Below are 22,073 nucleotides of genomic sequence, written 5' to 3' on the forward strand. Positions count from 1 at the left end.
TACTAAGATTTGGGACGCCTGGGTGGCGGTTGTTGTTGGCATCTGCCTCAGCTCAGGTCACGATCCCAGGGACCTGGGATGGAGTCCCGCGTCGAGCCTGCTTCTCCCTCTGCCTTCGGCTTCCCCTGCTCGTGCTCATGCATTCTCTCAAAGTAAATAAATAAAATCTTTTAAAAAGAAACACTAAGATCTGATCATTCCTTATTAAAAAAAAGTTTTAAGCTCCTGGAAGTTTTGATCGCATCTGAACTAATATAAAGTGTACCTTGGTGGTAAGCATTAGAAGCCACCTCATGCTTAGGTGTGGGCAGGCACAGCAGGCTGGACAGGTGCGGGCACAGGCATGTGGACACATGGTTGAGTATACGCAGGGGTGAGCCTGCATAGCAGGTATGGGCAGGCGTGGGCAGGTGTAGGCATGTGCGGATAGACGTGGGCAGGCGTGGGTAGGTGTGAGCCTGCATAGCGGGTGTAGGCATGTGTGGACAGGTGTGGACGGGTATAGGCAGGTATGGGCTGGCGTGGGCAGGTGTGGGCAGGTGTGGACGGGTGTAGGCAGGTGTGAGCCTGAATAGGTGCAGGCAGGCGTGGGCAAGGGTAGGCAGGTGTGGGCAGGCTCAGGCAGGCTTGGACAGGCATAGGGGGGTGTGAGCAGGCATAGGCAGGCTTTGGCAGGTATGGAGAGGAGTGGGCAGGCATGGACAGGTGTGAGCAGGCGTGGACAGGCCTGGCGTGGACAGGTGTGAGCAGATGCAGACAGTTATAGGTGTGGTGACCTCTGTGGGAGGCTCAGAGCCCTCCACCCCAGGCTCTCCCACCTACTCCCACTGGCAGAACCAGAGGAAGTTCCACAGGAAAACCACTGATAGTTCCATGGTTTATTGGCTTATGACTGAGAATCGTACAAACGAGAGGCCCAGCGAGCTGGGGCAGATTCCGCTGCTTGGTCAGAGAACCAGACAGATGGCATACGTCTGGCGCCTGCCCGAGAAGCAGAATCCAGCAGGAATAGCTCCTTCCCTCAGGTCTCCTCCAGGGAGCACGGCCCCCAAACACCCAAGTCCCCGAGCCCCAGCCATTCCCAGGACCTTCCTGCTCAGCTGGGGGAGCTGCCCACAGCCGACGAGTCAGAGCCCGGGCTTCGGACACCGCCAGCCCTTGGAGCAGCTGCGTGCTTAGACAGTTGTCCCAGGCCCCTCCCGTGAAGGCGGGGGCAGGTGACCAGAAACGCGGGGCCACAGACTTGAGGGGTGGGCGCTTCGGTCTGTGCCGCGGACTAAACGGGTGATTGCTGTCCCGACCCAGGCCTACAGGTACCTGGAGGAGATGCGGAAGCGGGTGCCGCCTGCCAACATGTCCTACTACGTGAGCCAGCGGACCGTGGACGCCGTGCACCAGGGCCTGGGCCTCCCCCTGGTGCGCACCATGCCTGAGCGCATTTGCCGCAGCAGCGTGGACGACCGCAAGGAAGTAGACGAGGAGGTGCTGGAGGAGGTGGAGAGTGAGCCCTGACAGCCGCTGCTACGAGCTCCTCTGGAACCTTCCGGGGTTGGTAGCAGGAGCCTGACCTTGGTGAGATGAAAACTGGTATTTGGCTCTCTAGGGCACTGGCCGTCCTGCTTAGAAGGGGCCAGCGTGGTCCTCCGGCATTCCTGGCCCCTGTGGTCCCTTTACCAGGAAGGGATTTGGCTCATTTTTTCCCATGACAGTCTCCCAAGTACAGACTGTAAAGCCTAAAATGTTAGAATTTGAAGGACTGTGCCCGTCCGTATGTTCACTGTGCCTCGTCCCAGCATGCAGGGGAGTCGCTGGAGAGCACGACTGAATGTTTCCAACAGGACATGCCGTCCCTGACCATGGGGCCTGGTGTCCATTGGAATGGACACGGGGGTGGCTTTGCCCCGGTGACACGGTGGCCGGTGTGGGGTGGGTTCCTTCCAGGAGGCAGCCCCACACAGCTCTGGCACCAGCTCCCGCGGTGAGGGGACGGCCTCGGGGCATGTCAGTGCAGGAAGGACAACCTTGGGCCCATGGAGCACTACACCCTGCCCGAGCAGTGAAAGCCAAGTGGCCTGGGCTTGAACACCCACAGCTCCTTTTTATTTTTCCTTTTTGTAGTTTTTTAAAAGTCTTCTGTGTTCAGGTGAGGAAAGGGCTTGGGGACAGGTTGACAATCAGCCCGCAGGGGCCCCAGCAGCTCCCTCCCTCCTCGGGATCCCCGGTCCATGCACAGGTGCCCGTCCATGGGGGCAGCACCTGAGGGCCCGCGTGGATGGCTGGCGGAGCCTGGGGGCGTACTACGGAGGAGCCGGCGGGACGAGTGTGTGTCTGAGCTTCTCCAGAAGCAGCAGCGCTCTCACCGCCAGCAGCCTGCAGTCCTCGTCGGGGTCCTGCTCCGCCACGTCTACCAAGAGAGCACGCACGGCGGCAGCGTCACCCGGCTGCGCGTGCCAGCCCCCTGCGGTTTTCTCTCGGGGAGGTCTTCCCACACAAGCCCCTGTGGGGCCCGGCCTTCCCGCCCAACCCTCCCCATGAGACAGCAGCACCTCAGACCCCAGCAAAGGCCTCTGCTCCATCCCCATGTGGGAGTAGGCCCCACTCTCCTGGGGCGATGGTGGCAGGGAGGCAGCAGGATGGAACAGATACCACTGTCTCCACGGGACCCATCCCGGGACACAGGATGCCACTGAACCTGTAGCATGAGGCCCAGAGCCGTCCCTGGGGGCCTGGTGCTCACCTGCCAGCCAGGACCTGGCTTCCAGCAGCTCATCAGGCAGGTCAGCCAGCAGCCGCTCAGCCGGAACGCTGAGCAGGACGGAGGAGACCGCAGACAGAAGGCCCCGGCGCACGTAGCTGCCAAGGGAGGACAGAAGGCTGAGTCCTGATGGAACCCCAGGCCAGGGAGACCCCACTCCTCCTCGGGGTACAGCAGACCCATGGGCAACCAAAGGACACTCGACCCCCGCCTGCCCCTTCCTGCTTAGAAAGGGTCAGGCCAAGCTAGGACCACCCCCCACCCCCACCTGTCCATGTCACAGGAGGACATGGAACCCCGTCTCTGTGTCCACATGGCACCACTGCCCTCAGCCCCATGGCCACTCACGCATCACCATGGAAGCGAAGAGTCCACACGAACTCCAAGAGGGCCTTGCCCATGGCCACAGCCACCTGAAACCGCACAGACCAGTGGGCAGGGGCCCTGGCAGGCAGAAGCAGTCCCCACCTTCGACCCTATGCTTAGATCCAAGGTAAGGCCCTATATGGGGACAGGCAGCAGCTCCCCCCTCCCACTCACCGTGGTGTTCACCGCCAGGTACATCAGGGCCCCTAAAGTGTGGACCAATCTCCCAAGAACCAGTTGATCCTCTCCCAAAAGGTCAAAGGTCACCAGAGGCCTAAAACACAGAATCCACTGACCAAGCAGGCTCCCCAAACCCCTGAGCCACCGAGGGACACAGAGGGCCCCGGAAGCTCCTCCTCATTGCCTGTCCCCAGGCGGCACCCAGAGTCATGAGGGGAAGGCGCTGGGCAGGTGCAGAGCAGGTGGGGTATCGAGGCACCAGAGCTGGCTCCAGCCCCGCCCACCAGAACCCGGCACCTGGGAGACCCCCACACAGGACACCTCACAGAGCTGCACACAGCCCCAGCCCAGGTTGCCTCCGTGCTGGAGGACTGCAGACCCCACGCTGGGAAGCCTCCTGTCCTTGAGGGCCTGCAGATCTCCCGCTCACCTGTCAAAGTGCCGAAGGAGTGGGAAGAAGAAGTAGCCAGCCACCAAGTTAAATTCGTTGGGGCGAGCATCTGGTCCCCGCCGGGCAGAGCCCTGCAAACAGATGGCGCTCAGGATGCCACCGCCCCTCCCCCGTGCAAGACTCCTGCTGCAGGAGCTGTCCTGTGCGCCGTCGGGGGGAGCAGCTCCTGCCCCGTGACAGCCCCCACCCAAGGGACCCAATGACTCAGCACATGCCAGGTCCCTTCTTGCTGATGCAGTATTCCTCGGGCTGCCTTTGCAAGCATGTCACAGTCCCGTTTTAAAACCATGTCATTTGGATGCCCTACAGCACGTGTCCCTCACTCAGTCTGTACCACAGACTCCCGTCACAGAACACTAGCACTGGTGCTGTCCTGGTCCTAAATCAGCTGCCACCCCCCACACCTCCGTGCTGGCAGCGCCTAGAGGCCATGGACCACTTGGCACCTACTTGGGTCCCACCCACGAGGACCTGGCCCCGGGTCCCGGCTAACCTGAGAGAACCGCCGGGTCTTGTTTCTGATCCGTTCCTCCACGACCGCCCGCCAGGCGGGAGCCGGGGTGCTGCTGGGCTGGGAGCCGGGACTTGGGGAGCCACACTGGGGAGCCTTGGGGAGGCGCCCAGGCCGAGACAGCTCCTGGGCAGCCAGAGTCAGGACCTAGAGGAGAGGGAAGACCCTCGAGGTAAACTGAGTGCCCTCGAGCCCTCTGCACCGTTGGCCCCCACAAGCTGTGCTGGAGGACACTTGGAGGGGGCACACAAAACGTTGTTCTGAGTATCCCGGCATCACTGCACATGTGGGGGACAGGAGGGAAAGCTGGACGTGCTCCCCGGCAACAGCCTGTTGGCCTTGCTCCGCACCCGGAGCCTTTCTATTCCTGGACCTCGTCCCATCTGGTGCCCAGACACCTGGGAAAAAGAATGAGGCTCTGACCCAGACTGCACACGGATCGGCCCCGGAACACATGCAGGACGCCCCAGCAGTCAAGGCCACAGATGGCAGCCTGGTGCTGGCAGGCCCCAGGCCGGGCAGGGCACGCTAACGGCCATTCCTCTGAGGGTGATGCAGGATGCTGAAGGTTACACGCCACTGTGAATGCAACAGATGCCACCGAGCTGCCAGCATAGAGATGGTGACCCTGTTCAGAGCCGCGACCGTGGTGACTATGCAGTTCGGGGCCAGTGAGCTCACGTCGCCTGGCCACCACCACCACCATCTCCAGAATTCCTGTCTGATTTGGACCCCTGGCCCTCCTCCCAGGACCGGCTTTCCCACCGAATCCCATGGCCGGTAGGTGCCTCCACGCCATGGTGGCCGTTAGAACTGCTTTCCCTGTGAGGCTGAGTAGCGGTCCGTGGTATGCATAAACCCCATTTGCTCACTTGAAGACAAGAAGTGCTGCACAGAACTGTCTCTCAGTAAAGCTTTTGTCTAAGATAAAGGGCGCAGCCTCCACTAATCCCATGCGCTGCCAAGAAACCCCAGACGGGCGCCGGTCCCAGCCCCTCCAATCCAGCCACAAGGGAGCTGGGAAGGTCCTGGTCAGGTAGCTTTTGGGAAATACGTGCTCCCCGCCCTTCCTGAGGGCATCCTGGGCCTGATGAGCGGACAGAAGGCGCGGGCACTTACATCCAGGATGTCCATGCGCTGCCGGAGGCTGAAGTTGACGGCATAGAACTGTGAGGTCAGATACTCTGCTACCTAAGCAGGGCACACAAGAGGCCGCTGGGGGCCGCCACCCAGGGCTAGGACCCCCATGCAGATGCTGCCTGGGTGGCAGGACCACAGCACCGCCCCACCCCGCCCCACCCGTGACTCACCGGAGCTGGATCTGTGACCACGACGGCCACCAGGGCTCGCTGGCGCAGTCCCTCAAAGCCCACCACACTTGTCTTCTCCTCCAGGTGCAGGAGCACCTTGGCCAGCTCCACACTCACCTGCAGGCACAGGGCTTGGCGTGCCTCAGCCCCCAACCTGCTCTGGGGCCCCGCAGCCCTCCACCTCCCCATCCCAGCCATGTACGGGCCTCCTGGACCAACACCTACCCCACCCTCGACATCACCTGCCCCGCTTACCTCACGAACAGCAGCCGGGCTCCTGAGAATCAGCCCCTCGAGGGCTCGCAGGGCCGCCTCCCAGCGCTCCCAGTCCTCAGACGAGGTCAGGGCTACATAGAACAGATGGGCCAGCGCTGGTCCTCAGCCCTGACCTCATATGAGGCGGAGCCTACAGCCAGAGTCTGGGCGCTGGGCGGAAGCAGAAAAGTTCTGGGACCTGGGCAGGGCACTTCCCACTGTTCAGCCACCCCAGGGCAGGTGCGAGCGGGGCACCCGATGGGGAAAAGGCCCACCTTCCACGCAGTCCCGGACGTAGGCAGGCGCCTTCCCACTCTTCAGCTCTTGGTCCCCTGACATGTCATACGGGACAAGCTCATCATCACTGGGAAGCAGCAGAGACCACGGGGCCAGCCCGTCACCCAGGAGCAGGCAACAGGCAGGCCGTGCTCCTGAGCCACCGGCCCTCACCCCTAGTCCCCGAAGCCTCAGGAATAACAGATTTTCCTAGGGTGCCCCAGGAGAGCGGTGCTGCGAGGCTGATCCACAACCTCCAGACAGCATGGGTCGCTGCTCCCACGCGCGTGTGTGTGGGGCTCTGACGCCAGCATGGAGCTGCCCCCCACTTCTGTAGTTTCCACCTGAGACCAGCCCCTACCTGTCCAGGTCAGAGCCTGAGCCCTCCAGCTGGGCCTGGGGGACACCACCATCTGCGCTCCCTCTGTCAGGGGTCTCTGCAGCCACTGGAGCCACACTGGGGCTTCAGAGAACAAAGAAGGAACCCTTCAGGGAGGCCCCGCCCAAGTTTCTGGCCCTGGAAGCCACCTTGCGGGGGAAGTGCTCTCCCTGCCGCCACCCGGCACTTCTTTCCTGGTGTCTCAGCGAGTGGAGTCCAGCATGACAAGGTAAGGATGTAGCATGTGTGAGGGAACGGGCCCTGCTCAGCCAACCATTCCCGGAGTTTGGGGACCATGGGCACGGAGACCCTCACCTCGCCTCCGCCTCCGCAGGGCTGTCAGCCACAGGCAGGGGCGCCGCCAGGGCCAGCAGCTCTCGGCTCAGCTCGTCCTCTTCATACTGCAATACACACAGGCTGGGGCCGGCAGGGGAGGGTGCCAGAAGGTGGCCCGTGGCCCCGGGAGCCTCCATCACTGCCTGCAACCATGCAAGTCTCCACAGGGCAGCGGGCAGCCCACCCTCCGGAGTGGCTGGCATCCCCGAGGACATCCTGGGGGCTTTTAGAGGTGGAGGAGATGGGACGCCTGTCCACCATGCCTGAGCCTGTCCAGAGAGGACGCTTCCAGACGCCCCAGGGAATCCTCCTGGGGGCAAGTGTTAAGGCAGCCACTCGGAGGCTATCCCCCTCCCCTTAGGGTCGGGGCCCTCAACTCCGCACCAACACGCAGATCTATGGACCCAGACCAGGGAAGGCGAGGTGAGGTCAGGACGGGGAAACACCGAGGGCACAGCCCTTGTTCACCTGGAACCTCAGGCGAGGCCCCTCGGGGTGGATCCGGGCACTGGCCACCTCAGCCACGATCATGCCCAGACGGCGCACAGCCGGCAGGCTGCTGTCCAGACGGTTCTTCACTCCTGCCATGAGGCTCGCCAGCAGCTCTGGAAGCACCGACGGCCACACGCTGAGCGCCGGGGGCGCGTGCGGCCAGGCCTGGGGATGGGATGGGGCTCCTGGCCGCCTGCTCACCATCTCGGCTATCCTGGAGCTCGGCCTCCCCCAGGTGCACCAGGCAGATGAGCAGGGCTGTGCTGACGTAGCGCTGCTGCGGGAGGGGCGTGTGTCGCACGGCACTGCTGCTGCCCCACGTCTCCAGGAGCTCCCTCAATACCTGGCGGGCGGCACGGCGCCGTCAGGTAGCCCCACTGCCAGGCCAGGAGGGCCTCTTGCTGGCACCTCTGGCCCGGACCAGAGCGTCAGGGGTGGGGGTACCACGCATACCTGCACAAGGAGTGGGCGCCGCTGGCTGTCCATGGCCAAGTACCCCAGCAGGCTCTGCAGCGTGGGCGTCTGAGACAGGGGCTGGGCGTCACTGTCTGCCGGGCAGACGTCAGCTGCCCATGTGACAGGCTGAGGCCCGTCCGGCCAGGGGTCCCCGAGCAGAAGCGGGGCAGGGCTGAGGCTCAGCAGTGTTTTCCGGGTGACTGAGCTCAGCTCCACCTGCCGCGGTCACTTCAGGGCCCCGGGGCGGCGCTCAGCCCACACCCTCACCACAGCCTCACCGAGTGCCGGTGCTGGAGGAACAGAATCTTTCGGGTCATCACAAACCGGGCCTTCCTACTCTTCACCACCAGGTTCCCCAACAGCCGCGAGAGGACTTCAGGCCTATGAGGCACAGTCGGGGGGAGACGGGAAAAGCGCTCCAGCCCTCCCCAGCTCCGTGCTAACCACTGGGGGCCCAGGGCCTGTGCCCCAGCTCTGAGTCGCGCCCAGTTCCCCCTCCTCCTGGGAACAGCCCAGCGCGTCGACACTAAAGGATGTCCTTCCCTGCTCTGGCCACGTCTTGTCAGGGTGACGAAGGAGGCAGCAGCTCTCCGCATGAGCTCAGAATACACACGAGAGAACAGGACACTTGCCGTCCCTGGAAGCCCTGCTTCCTGCACTCCTGGCTCCTTACCCTGCAGCGACCTCCACCAGTCCAGTGAGCAGAGCCTCCATGGCCCGGTCGGGCACACTCTCCACCAGGCGCCAGCAGACCCTCTGCCAAAGGCAGCTGCCCTCGCTGAGCGCCGTCAGCCGTGGCACCAGCACGCCCAGGATCTCCTCTGAGGGGATGCACATGGAGGCCCTGAGCTCGGGGCCGTGTGGCACACATGGTCCACTGGCCTGCCAGCCCGGCCCCTGCTGGGGGCGGGGTGTGTAGCAGGCCCAGGTTCCCCAGGCGAGGGGACCGCCCTCCACAAGGGAAGTGTGCTATCCGTCCCTGCTGCAGACGGCGGCAGGAGAGGTGGGGAGACGTCCAGAAAGGGCAGGGGCTCCTCCTGGGCCAGGAACCACTCACTCTGTCTCCCGTGGACGCAGGCTTTCCCGAGCACCCGAGACAGGAAGGAGACGGAGCAGTCCCAGCCACCTGCGACAAGAAGGAAAGTAGGATTTTAAAGCAGGGCAGCGGTGAGACCAAGAGACAACCCCGGACTGGGGAGGAGCAGACAGACCCCACTTCTGGACAGGCATCTCTGCCTCACAGACGCACCACTCCTCTCCATCTAGTTCCGCCTGAGCTCTGAGGAGCACCGTCTCTAGCTAGAAGCACCCAGCATAGTTCCCGAAAGCCTTCCACGCCCCCGCTTGCCTCATCACCTGTGATGACCCCATGCAGTACAGACCAGTGTGGTGGCACGGGGAAGAGGGGGCACCAAGGGCAGGAAACGGGTCATGGGGACAAGGGGAGGACAGGCCCACCAACCCACCAGAAGCACCCGGATGGCGGGGCCCAGCGGGAGACAGTCAAGATGTGCACGACAGACAGAAGCACCAGCCGCCTTGCGAGTGGTGTCTGAGATCCTGCGAGGACGAGGCGGACACAGCCCCCCACAGAAGCAGATGCAGTCAGAACATGCTGGCGGCGGCTCCTAGCACAGCGCAGGAGCGCGGGCAGCCTGGCTGAGCCGGACAGAGCCCATGGGCTGGGAGGATGCCGGCGTGTCCTACCTCTGCCTGGCTCCGCACCCTCTACAGGGACAACGTGAGCGCGTGGGAAGGGCACACACGCCACAGTCTTGGTGGGACCCTGTGTGCGCCCCGTGACAGGAGAACAGCGAGTGGTGCAGACTCCAGGCTCAACTAGAGCAGCGGAGATGGAGCGATGTGGTCTTTAAGACACTCAGTGAAGGCCCCAGCGGAGAGCAGCCCCATCTGGACGGCCCCCCCAGTGCGTGCAACCAGGAGCTAAAGGAGTCAAGGTCAGCGCTGTCTTCAGGGCCAGTAAGCCAAGAAGTGGGTGCAGCTCAGTGTGCGGGCGGTCACGCTCCAAGAGGAGACAACTGACCTGCCACTGGCATCGCCCAGAGAATCCCAGTCCCCAGGGGCTGTGAGAAGCCAGGGGCAGGAGGGAGGGACAGGATGGTGACCAGAGAAGATGGCTGGAGGGATAATGTGGGGGGCCCGCACCTCGGAGGGAGTCCACCACTGCCTGCAGCGCCCGCATGATCTCCTCGCCGAGCAGTGGGAAGTAATTCTGGGGGAGGAAGGCCTCCAGGTTCTCCCGCTGCAGACGGTTGCCCAGATGGTCGGGCAAGCCCACCACCTTGGTGAGGAGCGTCTCCTGGAGCAGGGGGAAGGCCGGCTCCGCCGGCGGCCGACACTGGCCCTCCATTACAGCAGCCATCCTGCCCGTGTTCAGGAACCTGGCCAGCAGCTGCGCCACCTTCATCAGATGGAAACTCGGGCTGCAGCGAGAGCAGGAGTGATGGGCAGAGGCGTGAGCCCCCATCCCTGGCGTCCCGGGCCCCAGGGAGGATCAACAGCCATCCTTAAACAAGTAATCCTGCAGCTCAACTGGCACGAGGATCTAAATCCCACTATCCCACTGCCAAGCCGCCGGTCACGGGTGGGGCGTGCGCGCCCGCAGGGCCCAGCACCGATTCCCCAGTCGCCGGACACTGCCACTCTCCTCTCCCGCTCCACGCTGACCCTGCGCTTTACGGCAGCAACCTGCAACCCAGTTGCGTCAGAACACAGTGGCCATGTGGCAGGATGGTCTCGTGCTCTGACACGGAGTCTGGGAACCGCCGTGAGCTAGGTGTCCCCACAGGTGCGTTGCAGGGTCTGGGGGGCCCTCACTGCAGAGCTGAGAGCCATGGAGGGAAGCAAAGGGCCTCGCGAGGACGCCCACTGCCTACCGATGTCACCCCAGCCTGGAGCCAACCCACTGCCTAAGCCATCGGGATGGGAATGCGCCCTCCCGTCACCAGTGTGGTGGGACCCAGAGCAAGGACTGCAAAGGAGATTAACACAAACCGCCTTAAATTTTCAGACGCTCTGCTGGGCACGTGTTCTAGTCTCTCACCTTTCAGGACACCACATTGTCAGAGAAGCCGGACAACCTGCTGGTTTGCAATCCTTCAGGCCACACTCCTGCTTCGGACATTACAAGTGACCCTATCATCAGACCCCACTCACCCGGCAGCACCCTCGATGGACTCCATCAGCACCAGGAAGGCTTGGTCAGCAGGACCCTCCAGGAAGAAGCTGGCCCACAGGTCCTCCAACTGGCCGTCGGGCAGAAGCCCCAGCCAGCCTGAGCTCAGCCTGCCCACAAGACATCTGAGGACGGCGGAGAAGTGCATCCTGGCGAACTCCTCCTGCTCCCCGGGAAGGGCTGGGTTCTCCGCTCCCTGGAGATACCGCTTCAGGGCCCCCAGGGTGGAAAGGATGTGGCCGCCATCCTCAGAAGTGGAAAGGTTGTGAAGGGCTTCCCGGACAGCGAGCAGGACGGCAGACCGCGCCGGATCCATCCTGGAGGCCACAGGACAAGCCCGTGAGAAGTCCACAGAGCCCTTGGCACCCACGCAGGGCCGGTCTCAGACAAGAAGTGTGTTTCACATGCTCTCAGAACCGGCCCCCTCCCCATCTCTCCTCACCCCTGCTGTCGTCCAGCAGTACCCTCTCCCTGCAGCATCTTCCAAGTCAGTTCACAGCTGGGTACCCTCCACAGTAGGGCACTGTGCCCCTGGGGCACAAGTGGGGGTGCTGCTGGTACCTAGGGAGTGGGTGGTAGAGGCCAGGGATGCTGGTCAACACCCCATCTGGGCAGGACAGCACCCAGAGCAGAGACTAGTCCAAACTCAAAGGTGGGCTGTGCTGAGGCTGGCGGACCCTGGACCACAGGCCTCCTATCACTTCTCCCCCAGAAACCAGAATCACCTCTGCTAGTATTTGGGGTCGCGGGTCCCTGCAGGGTTGAGTACCATTAGGGGGGCATCTATCACCAGTGCACCCGGACACTGGATAAGGCCGCATGAGAAGGGCCCCCACGAGCCGCCTCCCCACCCAGCCGGGTCTCCGCGGTCTGTGCCGCGACCAACCCACCCAACGCTCCCTTGCCCAGCGTGCGCCGGGAGCCCACATCGTGGCGTGGCGGGAAAGGGCCTCGTGGAGCCGGCAGTGGGCCTGGGGGACGGAAGGGCGGTCTCCGGGGCGGGCGAGGGCCTGGGGGTGGGGGTGGAAGGGGCCTCGGGGCGCGCACGGGCCTGGGGACCGACGGGGTGGGGGTCTCGGGAGGCGCGCACCCGCTCGGTCCTGCCCCGGAGCCTCCCCGGCGCGCTCACGGCCCGCCCCGCCGCGGCCACCCATCCGCCGATTCGCCACGGTCGCGGAGGCCCAGCTCCGCGTGCGGTTCCCAGCCTAGAGCGTGAGGCCGCGGAGCACGAGCAGCAGAAGTGCCGCTGAGTTTGCCGAGTATGTGGGGCCGGTCCCCGCGGGCAGGTCGCGACGAATCTGCCGCAGCGCCGGCAGCCCGGAAGAGGCGAGGGGACGAGCGGCCGCATCTGCGCCTGCGCCTAGCGGGGGCGTGGCCCTGGTGGGCGGGACCCCCGATAGGCGGAGCCGACAGGGAGAGGGGCGTTCCACGCCGGGGTCGCCGGCGCGGGTGGCCGCGTCCGTGGGCCGAAATCCGGTTCCTCGGTGGCCGCTTTCCAAGGGCCGCTCTTCACCCCGGCGCACGTGCGATGGGCAGCGTCGGTGCGATCTGCGAAGGCCTCCGGGAGGCGCCGGTTCAGCCTCGACTGCCCTAGGCGACGCCTAGGCAGGCCTTCTCTCGGCGCGCACCGATTAAATGCCCACTGCGCACCCCAAGCCCTGCTCGGGGCGGACCGTGAGGCCGAGAGTCCCCGCTCCCGAATTAGGGGCACAAACGGAGTCCCGGCGGGACGTGTATGTTGGGAAGAACTGGGCAGGGGCGCCTGCGTGGCGCAGCCGGTGGAGCGCGGAACTCTCGGTTGGGGCCGGGGTCGTGGGTTTGGGCCCCGGCTGCGGCTCCCCGCTGGCCGGCCGGGAGCGGGCTGGAGACTCTCGGTTCTCTCCTCGTGCGCCTCTGCCCGTCCCCGGCTCGCGCGGGCGCGCCTCTCGCTCTCGCGCGCTCTCAGATCGGATCTTTCGAAAGAGAAGGCGGCCGGCTCTGGAGTCTGGTTTTGAAATTCCCGCCCTGGGCGCCGGCGGGAGACGCGCGGGAGCGGGCAGCTACGGGCGCGGGGAGCGCAGGTGCGCGGCAGGTGCAGCCCGGGTGTGGGCGGGGCGGGGCGGAGCGCTGGCCCGGCGCCCGGCGGAGCGGGGCTGACGGCGGGGACATGGGCTGGGCCAGGCTGCGCGGAGTCCCGGAGGACGCCTTCCTGGGACTTCCCGGCCGCCCCTGGGTTGGAGCCTCGCTCCTCACTTGCTACATACAGCAGCTTCTCTCGACCTTGACTCCCGTGTTTCCAGCAGGCCTGCCAGGCTGCTAGGCGCCTCCTGCCGCGGGACACAAACCTCTCCCGCCTTCACGTGTCTGAAAAGTGCATTTGCTCTTTGCTCCAGGCAGGTTCACGTTTGAGCCTGATGGACAATTTTAAGTGAAAATAAATTTCACTCACTCGGGCATGTGAAGGTTTGTTCCTCTGGGTTGGTTGGTTTGTTTGTTTAATTTTTTTGTGTTTATTTTATTTCAAATATTTTGTTTTTTTATTTTTTAAAGATTCTATTATTTATTTGACAGAGATCACAAGTAGGCGGAGAGGCAGGCAGAGAGAGAGGGAAGCAGGCTCCCTGCAGAGCAGAGAGCCCGATGGGGGGCTCCATCCCAGGACCCTGAGATCATGACTTGAGCTGAAGGCAGAGGCTTTAACCCACGGAGCCACCCAGGTGCCCCAACAAAGATCTTATTTATTTGACAGAGAGAGAGAACACAAGCAGAGGGAGCAGCAGGCAGAGGGAGAAGCAGACTTCCCACTAAGCCTGACGTGGGAGCCTGACATGGGACTCAATCCCAGGAACCTGAAATCATGACCTGAGCAAAGGCAGAGGTTTAACCAGACACCCCGCCCCTCTGTTTTTGGCAGCCGGCCAGCATTCAGTTCTCTAAGGAGAGTCAATCTTTCCCATTGACTAGGTTTTTCCTCCGAAGACACTTCTAGAATCCTCTCCTCATCCACGGGGTTCTGACACTTGATGACACACCTGGCTTCTCTGACACACAGCCTTGAGACTGACAGATGCTCTTGACTGTGACACCTTCCCAGACTATCTTCCCATTTTCTTTTCTTTTCTTTTTTTAAGATTTTACTTATTGGGGTGCCTGGGTGGCTCAGTGGGTTAAGCCTCTGCCTTCAGCTCAGGTCATGATCTCGGGGTCCTGGGATCCAGCCCCGCATCGGGCTCTCTGCTCAGTGGGGAGCCTGCTTCCTCCTCTCTCTATGCCTGCCTCTCTGCCTGCTTGTGATCTCTCTCTCTCTCTCTGTCAAATAGATAAATAAGATCTTTTTTTTTTAAAAAAAGTCTTTTTTTAAATAAATAAGATCTTTTTTTAAAAAAAGATTTTTTAAAAAAAGATCTTATGTATTTGACAGAGAGAGACACAGTGAGAGGGGCAACGCAAGGAGGGGGAGGGGGAGAGGGAGAAGCAGGCGTCCAGCTCAGCAGAGAACCCGATGTGGAGCTCAATCCCAGGACCCTGGGATCATGACCCAAGCCAAAGGCAGACACTTAATGACTGAACCCCCCAGGCGCCCCCCCCATTTTCTTCAGTCTCACTCTCCGTACTCGCTTTTCATTGGATTGACCTTGAAGGGCATGTTTTCTTTCTCTCTCTCTCTCTTTTCTTTTCATCTCTTTGTCTTCTTGCCCTACTTTCTGGGCAATTCTTTAAGCCTTGCCTTTTAGCTGTCCTGATTTAATTACTTATTTATTTGGAAAATCTTCGTTTTCATCCTTCCGGACCAACTTCTTCATTTTTTATTATTCCTTTTCTCGTAATATCCACGTTTCCGCCTTGCGGACACAAAGATTTTCTTGTCTTCCTGGGGGTGGTATTTAAGATCTTTCAGAGCTTTCCGTGGCTCTCTGCGTTTTTCTGTTTGGGCAGATTTCTGTCAGAGGCCCCTGTGTCTAGAGATGTCTAGTTTAGCCTTCATATTAAGCCCGAGACGGTTAAGGGCCAGAAGCTGTGTATGCAGATGAGGGGAACTTGCTTTGACAGATTGGGGGGGGCTCTTGCTTATTCCCAGGGTTAAAGAAGTCCCTCCTCCTACCTGGGGGCAGGTGTCTGGCTGTGGCTGCTGCTTTCTGGAAGCGGGTGGAACCCTCAGCGCCCCACAATTCAAAATGCAGCATCTTTCTCATCTCTTTCTTTTTAAGTCAGTTTCTTTATTGAAAGTGGTCTCCATGCCCAATGGGGGCTTGAACACATGATCCTGAGAGTAAGAGTCAGGCGCTGTACCGACTGAGCCAGCCAGGCGCCCCAGCAAATATATTTTATGTAACCCAATCAGTCCAGATTGTTACCTTTTGAACTTGTAGTCCCGTATAAAGTATGATGACTAGTGAGGTGGTTTGCATTCCTTTTTTGTACTAAGTTCTGAATCCAGTGTGCATTACATCCCTGGAGGACCTCAAGGCCAGTCACATGGCAGGGGTTCAGCCGCCCACGTGGCATGGGGAAGGGGGGCGCCGGAGAGCCAGCTGACCACATCCTGTGGCGGCTATGGCTGAACAGAGCCTTCACCAGCTGCAGGAGCTCAAGGAGGCCCCGGGGACCCAGGAGCTCTCTATCCAGACTCACACGAGTCCCTTCACTCAAGCCTGTGCCATGCCCCAACTTCCCAGTGTCCCTGGATGCCCTTGGCCTCTCAGAGCTCTCTGTAATAAGCCGAATGGTGGTTCCCAAAACGTAGGTCCAGGTCCTAGGCCCACCCACGTGAATGCAAGCTTTTTCAGAGCCATGGGGAGGAAGGAGCAGGGCCTAGGACATGGGGCACTGGGGGCGCAGAAGAAAAAACCCTGTTTTCAGCTCCCCTGTGGGGGTCACGGGTTACCAGCCCAGCCGTGGGACTTGAGCACAGCCAGTGGCCTAAGGAAGTGGGGCCAGTGGGGACCTCATCCCAGGGCTGGCTGCAGGGACTATGATGCGGGGAGGGAGCAGAATAAACGGCGGTCAGTTAGACAGCCGTGCAAGTTTCCTCTTCCCCAGGCACCGCTTCGATGGCAGCAGAAGGACAAAGATGAAGGAGCCCAGGGCCGAGGAGAGGGCAAGGAGAGCAGCACCGGAGGCACCGATCCATTGTGGCCTGGGAGAGTGACAGGTCAAGGGCAGAGCAGGGGGAGCTGTGGAAAGAGCCGCCCAAGGGAAGGGAGGGAAGGAGTCAGTGTCCCCAGGCCACAACCAATGACCCGTAACCAATGGAGGTCCCAGGTCAGCAGGTCCCAGGCTGCGCCTTCCCAAGGCTCCAGGGAAGACCGCTCCGGCCTTATCCAGCTCTCCCTGCACCTGCAGCGCCCCGGTCTCTGCCTCTGTCTTCCCACGGCCTTCTCCCCTGTGTCTTTTCTGTCTCTTGTAAGGACCCCCTAATTCAGCCATGGTCTCCTCTCGAAACCTTTCATGACGTCTGCAAGGGACTTCTTCCCAAATAAACTCACCTTTGCAGGTGCACGGGGTTCACAGGGTTAGGATGAGGACCTACAATTTCGGGAGCCACTGTTCAGCCCACCATGCAACCTCTACCACAGAATAATTTAAGGTGGCCCCCAACCCCATTTCCTTTGCCTTATCCGAGGGAGAGAGGTAGGCTTCACAGACCCCTCTGTGCACGGCCCACACTCCGGGCCCCACAGCGGACTTGGCTCCAGAGGCTCCCTGGCCCCAGCCTGCCTCAGCTTCTGGTTTTTGGGAGCTGAGTGCATGCTAAAGCAATCACCTCCGCATGGCTCTGAGCCGGCCAGGCCAGGGCTCGCACCCAGAATTGTCTTCCAGAGAAACTGTTTGCATCTGTTTTAAGCTTGTGTCCTTGGGAACCTCTAGCTCTCTAGAGCTCACTGACTGGAGGGCAAATGCTTTTCATTAAGGTGGCAGGAGGAAGCTGACTCCCCGCCAGGGTGGGAGAAGGAAAGCCGCTGCACTGGCCAGCTTGAGGGGGTGGGGGCAACAGTGCACGGCCTTTCAGTCGGGGGCTCCTCTCCACGTCGTCAGGATGGGCTGCCCGGGGAGGAAGGCCCTGTCTCTCCTCATTATTCTTGTGCTGGTGCATCTGCACAGGGCTTTGTCGCAGGGAGCCAGCCCTGCAGGGCCAAGGAAGCCATTTCTCGAGCGGCTCCGCAGGCTGGAAGAGCAGGTGAGTGTCCCCACCACGTGGGACAGCTGTGAGTGCAGCTCTATAGCAGACGCAGCGACAGACGGTGAGCGTCCTGCTCTGGAGATGCAGATATGAAACGCAGGCTTCTTTCCATCCGTGACTCTACTGTCCCCTGCAGTGGGCCACCCGTAGAGTAGGCTGCTGGGCTCTGCTAGGAAGTCAAGCCAACAGACGTGGAGGACAGGGTGGGAGTCGGGCTGGGCGGCGGAGTGGGATGCCCCAAGAGGGGGCGCTGGAGGGGTGCTGGGGTGTGCTGGGCATCAGGGTGGGAGCTCTGCCGGCACTGCCCGCTTTGATCCCCAGTCATGAAGCTCGTCCTGCCCTACGTCCACTCAGGCAGGACCCCGAGTGTCACAGGGGTGAGGCGTGCAGGGTATGGGGGGTGTAGGGGAGATGGGAGCCTGAAGCCCTCACCCCACAGTGTGCATCCCAGAGACTTTGGGATGGTCTCGCGCGTCTCTGAGCAAGGCCGCCGCGGGGCTGGGTGTGGTCATCGGCCCAGCGCTGGTGCCACTGCCTGAGAAGCCGGTCAGTGTGGGGCACGGCCGGGGGGGTGACAGGCACCAAGAAGCGTGAGCGGGAAGGCTTGTCCCGCGTCCTCGCTGGCCCAAGGCCCCTGCGACTGCTGCGTGTCTCTCTGTAGTTCCGGAGGTTCCAAGAGGTGACCTTAACCCACCTGCAAGACCTTGCCAGGAACTACAACCTGTCGTACGATGTCGATGCCCGGTTCCAGAGCCTGGCCCGCGAGACCCAGGCCGTGGCCCTGGCTGTGAACCAGTCACACGCTGCCGTGCAGAGTGACCTGAGCCACCTCAGGACCCGGGTGCAGAAGACGCAGCGCAGAAGCCGGAAGGTGGAGTCCAGGCTGCTGGCCCTGGGGGCCGCCCTGAGCGAAAGGCAGCGCACCCAGGACAGGGAGGACCAAGAGGCGCGGAGGGGCGCCCTCTCCAGCCTGGCCCCGGCCGTGAGGGCCCTGCAGGACACGCTGGCTCACCTCACGGCCCTCGTGCAGGGCCAGGATGCCAGGCTGGGTGCTCTCGAGGCCCGGATGCAGGGGGCAGGTCCCAGCACCGCGACCCCGGCGCTGACCCCGGCCCAGCCCCTCACCCCACCTGGGCTGCCCAGCCCCAGCTCCCCGGCGGTGCACAGGGGGAGGCAGGTGCTCAGACCTTCACCTGAGACCGGTGACCCGCCTCAGGACTCTGCAGGCCATCCGCAAGGGACATGGGCACCCCCTGGCCCTGGCAGCCAGCGGGCGTGGCCCCCCGAGAAACCAGGAGAGAGTGAGTACCACAGCCTGCCCTTACCCTGTCGGCCTCCCCTCTCCTCCCTCGTGCCTCCTCAGGCCTCTGGTCCCTTCTGAGCAGCCTTCCCCCCGAGCTGTGGAGAGAGGACACTTAACAGCCCTGTGCACCCCCCACAGAAACGGGGGCCATGGGGGAGGTGATCACCTCTCTACAGGCTCTTCCCAGCGCCCTGGAGCATACATGCACAGACATCAGGTGCTGCACCCATCAGGTGCTTCCTCCTATGACCGCTCTCACAAGGGCTGGTGGGTTAGCAAGATGTCCTCTGCTGCTCGGGGAGGTGGTTTGTGCCGTGCGGGGCCCCTCTGCGGAGCTGGCCCTCTGCTGTCTCGGATCTCCCAGGAGAGGGTTTCTTGGGCACTACTGCGGAGCGGCCTTGCCCCGGGTACTGTGGGGTTGAGCAGCGGTCCCAGCCTCTATGCACTGGAGGCCTGTCCATGTTTTCCTTGTTTTTGACTGGATTACTTCTCTGTCTGGCTGACCAGCCCTGGGGTCCCAGGAATCGGAAGCAGGGTCCCCCTCCCTCTGGGTCGCTCTGGCGGCCTCACCAATGAGATGGAGCTGACCAGCTGACCTCGGAGGGACCACCAGGGCCCCTGGGAAAGATATGGGGATCCCCAAAGTTCTGACAACTAAAATGCCTGCAGATATCCCTAGGTGTGTGCTGGGGGGGCAGTCACCCCCAGTGGCACCTGCTCTATGTTATTATTATGATGATGACTGTTATTTTAGAGAGAGAAAGGGGGCAGAAGGGGCTGAGCAAGAATCTCAAGCTGACAACATGCTGAGCTCAGAGCCCAACCAGGGCTCAGTCCCACAATCCTGAGATCACATGACCTGAGCCAAAATCAAGAGCTAGACACTTAACCGACTGAGCCACCTGGATGCCCCCTGCCCTAGATTACGACAGATACCCCTGAGGGGAAGAGAGGGACTGGGAGCCCTCCATCCTTGGGTCCAGTGGGCTGGCAGGTGAGACCTGTAGGTCCCCAGCCTGCCAGTCGGAACCCCAGACCTCACCCCACCGCATAGACCCCCCTGTCAGGCTGACCTGAAGGGGGGTGGCCCCAAAGACGTTCACATCCTGACCCCTGGGCCCTGTGGATGCAGCCCCTCGCGGGGTAAGGGGACTTTCCAGCTGTGATTACAAATTGTGAGACAGGAGGGGATCTGGGATTAACACCAGGGTCTTCTCAGGGTAGGCGGGAAGGTCAGAGAGGGAGCTGGGACCGCAGGGACGGAGGTGAGAGGAAGGTACTTTGATGACGCGGGAGGGGCCGTGAGCCACGGAGCCGGGGCTTCTCCGGAAGCTGACGGGCAGGAAAGGATTCTCCCTGGGGCCTCCACCTGGAGCCAGCTGCCTCCATCATGACTTTAGTCAGAGGGACCAGCTCTGGCCTTGACCTCCAGAAATGGAAGATACTCAGTGCATGTTGTTTGGAACCCCTGAGTCTGTGGGACTCCCGCAGCTGGGGGCGTGCCTGCAGGCTCACTCCCTCTGGGGCGTAGACCGCGCTGGCTCCCAGTCTCCCCACCTGCAGGATGAGCCCATCATGCCATGGGGCCCACGGGGACCCCGCTCTGCCAGCCTCCCGGCTCGTGCTGAGGCAGCCCCACCGGGTCTGCAGCCCCTGCCTCCGTGTGCTGCCGGGGCTGAATCACCTCTCTGTTTCCAGCCTGTGACGTGGGCCCCGTGCTGGTCTTCCCCAACGCCTCCACCCAGAACGTCGCTTTCCTCAGCCCCAGCTTCCCGTGGGGCCTGCGAGCCCTGTCCGTCTGCAGCTGGGTGCGCACGGCCTCGGGCCGCCTGGGCACCCTGCTGTCCTACGCCACGGAGGAGAACGACAACAAGCTTGTGCTGCACGGCGGCGGGAACTCCCTGGCCCCGGGAGCCATCCACTTCGTGATCGGAGACCCGGCCTTCAGGGAGCTGCCCCTGCAGCCGCTGCTGGACGGCCAGTGGCACCACGTGTGTGTCATCTGGACGTCCATCCTGGGCAAGTACTGGCTGCACGTGGACCGCAGGCTCGCGGCCACCGGCTCCCACTTCAGGGCAGGCTATGAGATCCCTGCAGGAGGGTCCCTGGTGCTGGGCCAGGAGCAAGACAGTGTGGGCGGTGGCTTTGACAGCTCTGAGGCCTTTGTGGGGAGCCTGGCAGGCCTGGCCATATGGGACCGGGCATTGGTCCCTGGGGAGGTCGCAAAACTGGCCACCGGGAGGGAGGTCCCAGGGGGCGCCATCCTGACGCTGGACGACGCCCAGTGGAGAGGCGGGTTTGTGAAGCAGGTGAATTGCAGCTGCCTGGAGCTCTGTCCCTGAGGCCCTGCGCTCTGGGTCCCCACAGGAGCAGCCTCCACCGCCCTCAGCCACCCCCTCCCCAGCCACCCCAGTGCACGTGCCCTGTCCAGGGCCCCTGAGGGACACCCTGGGCGTTTGGCTTTGCAGAGCTGGGATGTGGACAAGACGCTTTAAATGTATCTTTCTCTGAAACCGTGAAAAGTCTGTGGCTGGGTAACAATTCCTCACAGTGGGCCTAGCATTCCCCACAGCAAACACTTTGTCTTGATTTTATACTATTCCCCAGCAGGGCAATGTGGGAGGGAGGGAGCAGGCTGACAGGTGCAGTGGGGCTGTGGGAGGACCCGCGGGCTGTGATGTCATTCCCTCCTGGGGGGGCAGGACTCTGTGGGGCCTCGCGTCTGTCTGGGCTGGGTTTGCCGACAGAGAGCCCTGTTTTCGTGGTACCTGGGTGGGTGCGTTTGAATGGCCCTCTCTCGAGGTGGCTTGGAAAGCCCCCGGGTGGTCCTTGCTGCCGTGTCCCACATGAAAAGGACCAGGAATTCATTTCCTGCCTCGAAGCCCCAGCGACTTGACCGGTCGCCCCCCCGGGGCCTCCATCAAGGTGCCGTTGTGGGAGTCTGTGAAGGGAGCAAGCGATTCAAGCGATTCAGAAACAAACAGGAGCAATCACAGGCTGCACTTTCAAGGCACCCTCGTTGGGGTACTATGGGAGCAGGAGCCAGGCGGCCACCGGGATGTGTGTCCAGTGCAGAGATTGTCAGTGAATTCACAGAGCTGTGCCCCCATCACCGCAACCTAGCTTTAAGGTGTTTCCATGCCCCCCCAAATCATGCGTGTTAGTGGTCACTCCTGTCCCCCTCAGGTCCGGTGTCCCCTGACCGGCTCTCTGGGCGATCGGCCCGTTCTGGGCGCGGTGGCACACCAGGGCTGGGTCCTTTGCCTGCTGGGTGACGCCTCGCCCCCAGGGACCCCACACTGCTCTCCATTCACCTGCTTCCAGTCTTTGGCTTTTGTGAATAAATCTCTGCAAGCACTCTCACATGAGTCCTTGTGCAGACACGGGTTCCTGTTTCCCTTGAGCAGGGGCCTGGGGCTTGAATTTCTGGGTCTCGTGGGGAACTCATGTCTGAACTTTCAAAGAAAGACCGGTTTGCAGAGGAGCTGCCTCCCTCTCCGTTCCCACCCCACCCCTGCTGGTGTCAGCTAGATGTCTGCCTGCCAATGTTTATTTTTACAATTCTGAAGCGAGGCCCCTAAAAGATCAGGCACTGACAGAAGGGCCTTACGTTTCAGTGTGATGAAAACGAACTCCTACGGTATTGG

General features: G+C 62.0%; 3 protein-coding genes across 7 annotated transcripts in view; 2 read left to right on the forward strand and 1 right to left on the reverse strand.

Moving 5' to 3' along the window:
* Nucleotides 1-1,761, forward strand: part of IFT140 (intraflagellar transport 140) — a 71,595-nt gene extending 69,834 nt beyond the window's left edge. For all 3 annotated transcript variants that reach the window (XM_044233621.1, XM_044233620.1, XM_044233622.1), the window contains one exon: nt 1,306-1,761. In XM_044233621.1, coding sequence (XP_044089556.1) covers nt 1,306-1,512 — 207 coding nt within the window. In that variant the 3' untranslated portion in view covers nt 1,513-1,761. The remainder of the gene's footprint in view (nt 1-1,305) is intronic.
* Nucleotides 1,494-12,293, reverse strand: TELO2 (telomere maintenance 2). 3 transcript variants are annotated; one of them, XM_044233623.1, is made up of 22 exons: nt 11,406-11,524; nt 10,945-11,280; nt 9,934-10,211; nt 8,825-8,893; nt 8,441-8,588; nt 8,046-8,148; nt 7,765-7,833; nt 7,513-7,654; nt 7,288-7,424; nt 6,799-6,884; nt 6,466-6,567; nt 6,104-6,192; nt 5,829-5,920; nt 5,574-5,690; nt 5,383-5,454; nt 4,246-4,410; nt 3,732-3,823; nt 3,296-3,395; nt 3,104-3,168; nt 2,738-2,853; nt 2,257-2,404; nt 1,494-1,568 (listed from the first exon to the last, which is right to left on the reverse strand). In XM_044233623.1, the coding sequence occupies exons 1-21, from the start codon at nt 11,441-11,443 to the stop codon at nt 2,298-2,300; spliced, it is 2,523 nt and encodes an 840-aa protein (XP_044089558.1). In that variant the 5' UTR covers nt 11,444-11,524; the 3' UTR covers nt 1,494-1,568; nt 2,257-2,297. The 3 variants fall into 3 exon arrangements, with proteins under 3 accessions (XP_044089558.1, XP_044089560.1, XP_044089559.1); XM_044233625.1 differs by lacking the exon at nt 1,494-1,568 and adding an exon at nt 12,054-12,293 and having other exon boundaries at nt 2,079-2,404; XM_044233624.1 differs by lacking the exons at nt 1,494-1,568; nt 6,466-6,567 and having other exon boundaries at nt 2,079-2,404.
* Nucleotides 12,294-16,900: 4,607 nt separating this feature from the next.
* On the forward strand, nt 16,901-20,768 carry PTX4 (pentraxin 4). Its single transcript, XM_044233438.1, has 3 exons — nt 16,901-17,120; nt 17,785-18,424; nt 20,125-20,768. Exons 1-3 carry the CDS (start codon nt 16,980-16,982, stop codon nt 20,766-20,768), a joined length of 1,425 nt encoding a protein of 474 aa, XP_044089373.1. The 5' UTR covers nt 16,901-16,979.
* The last annotated feature ends 1,305 nt before the right edge of the window (nt 20,769-22,073 follow it).

The sequence above is a fragment of the Neovison vison genome, chromosome 14, assembly GCF_020171115.1.
Source record: "Neovison vison isolate M4711 chromosome 14, ASM_NN_V1, whole genome shotgun sequence".
Lineage (NCBI taxonomy): Eukaryota > Metazoa > Chordata > Mammalia > Carnivora > Mustelidae > Neogale > Neogale vison.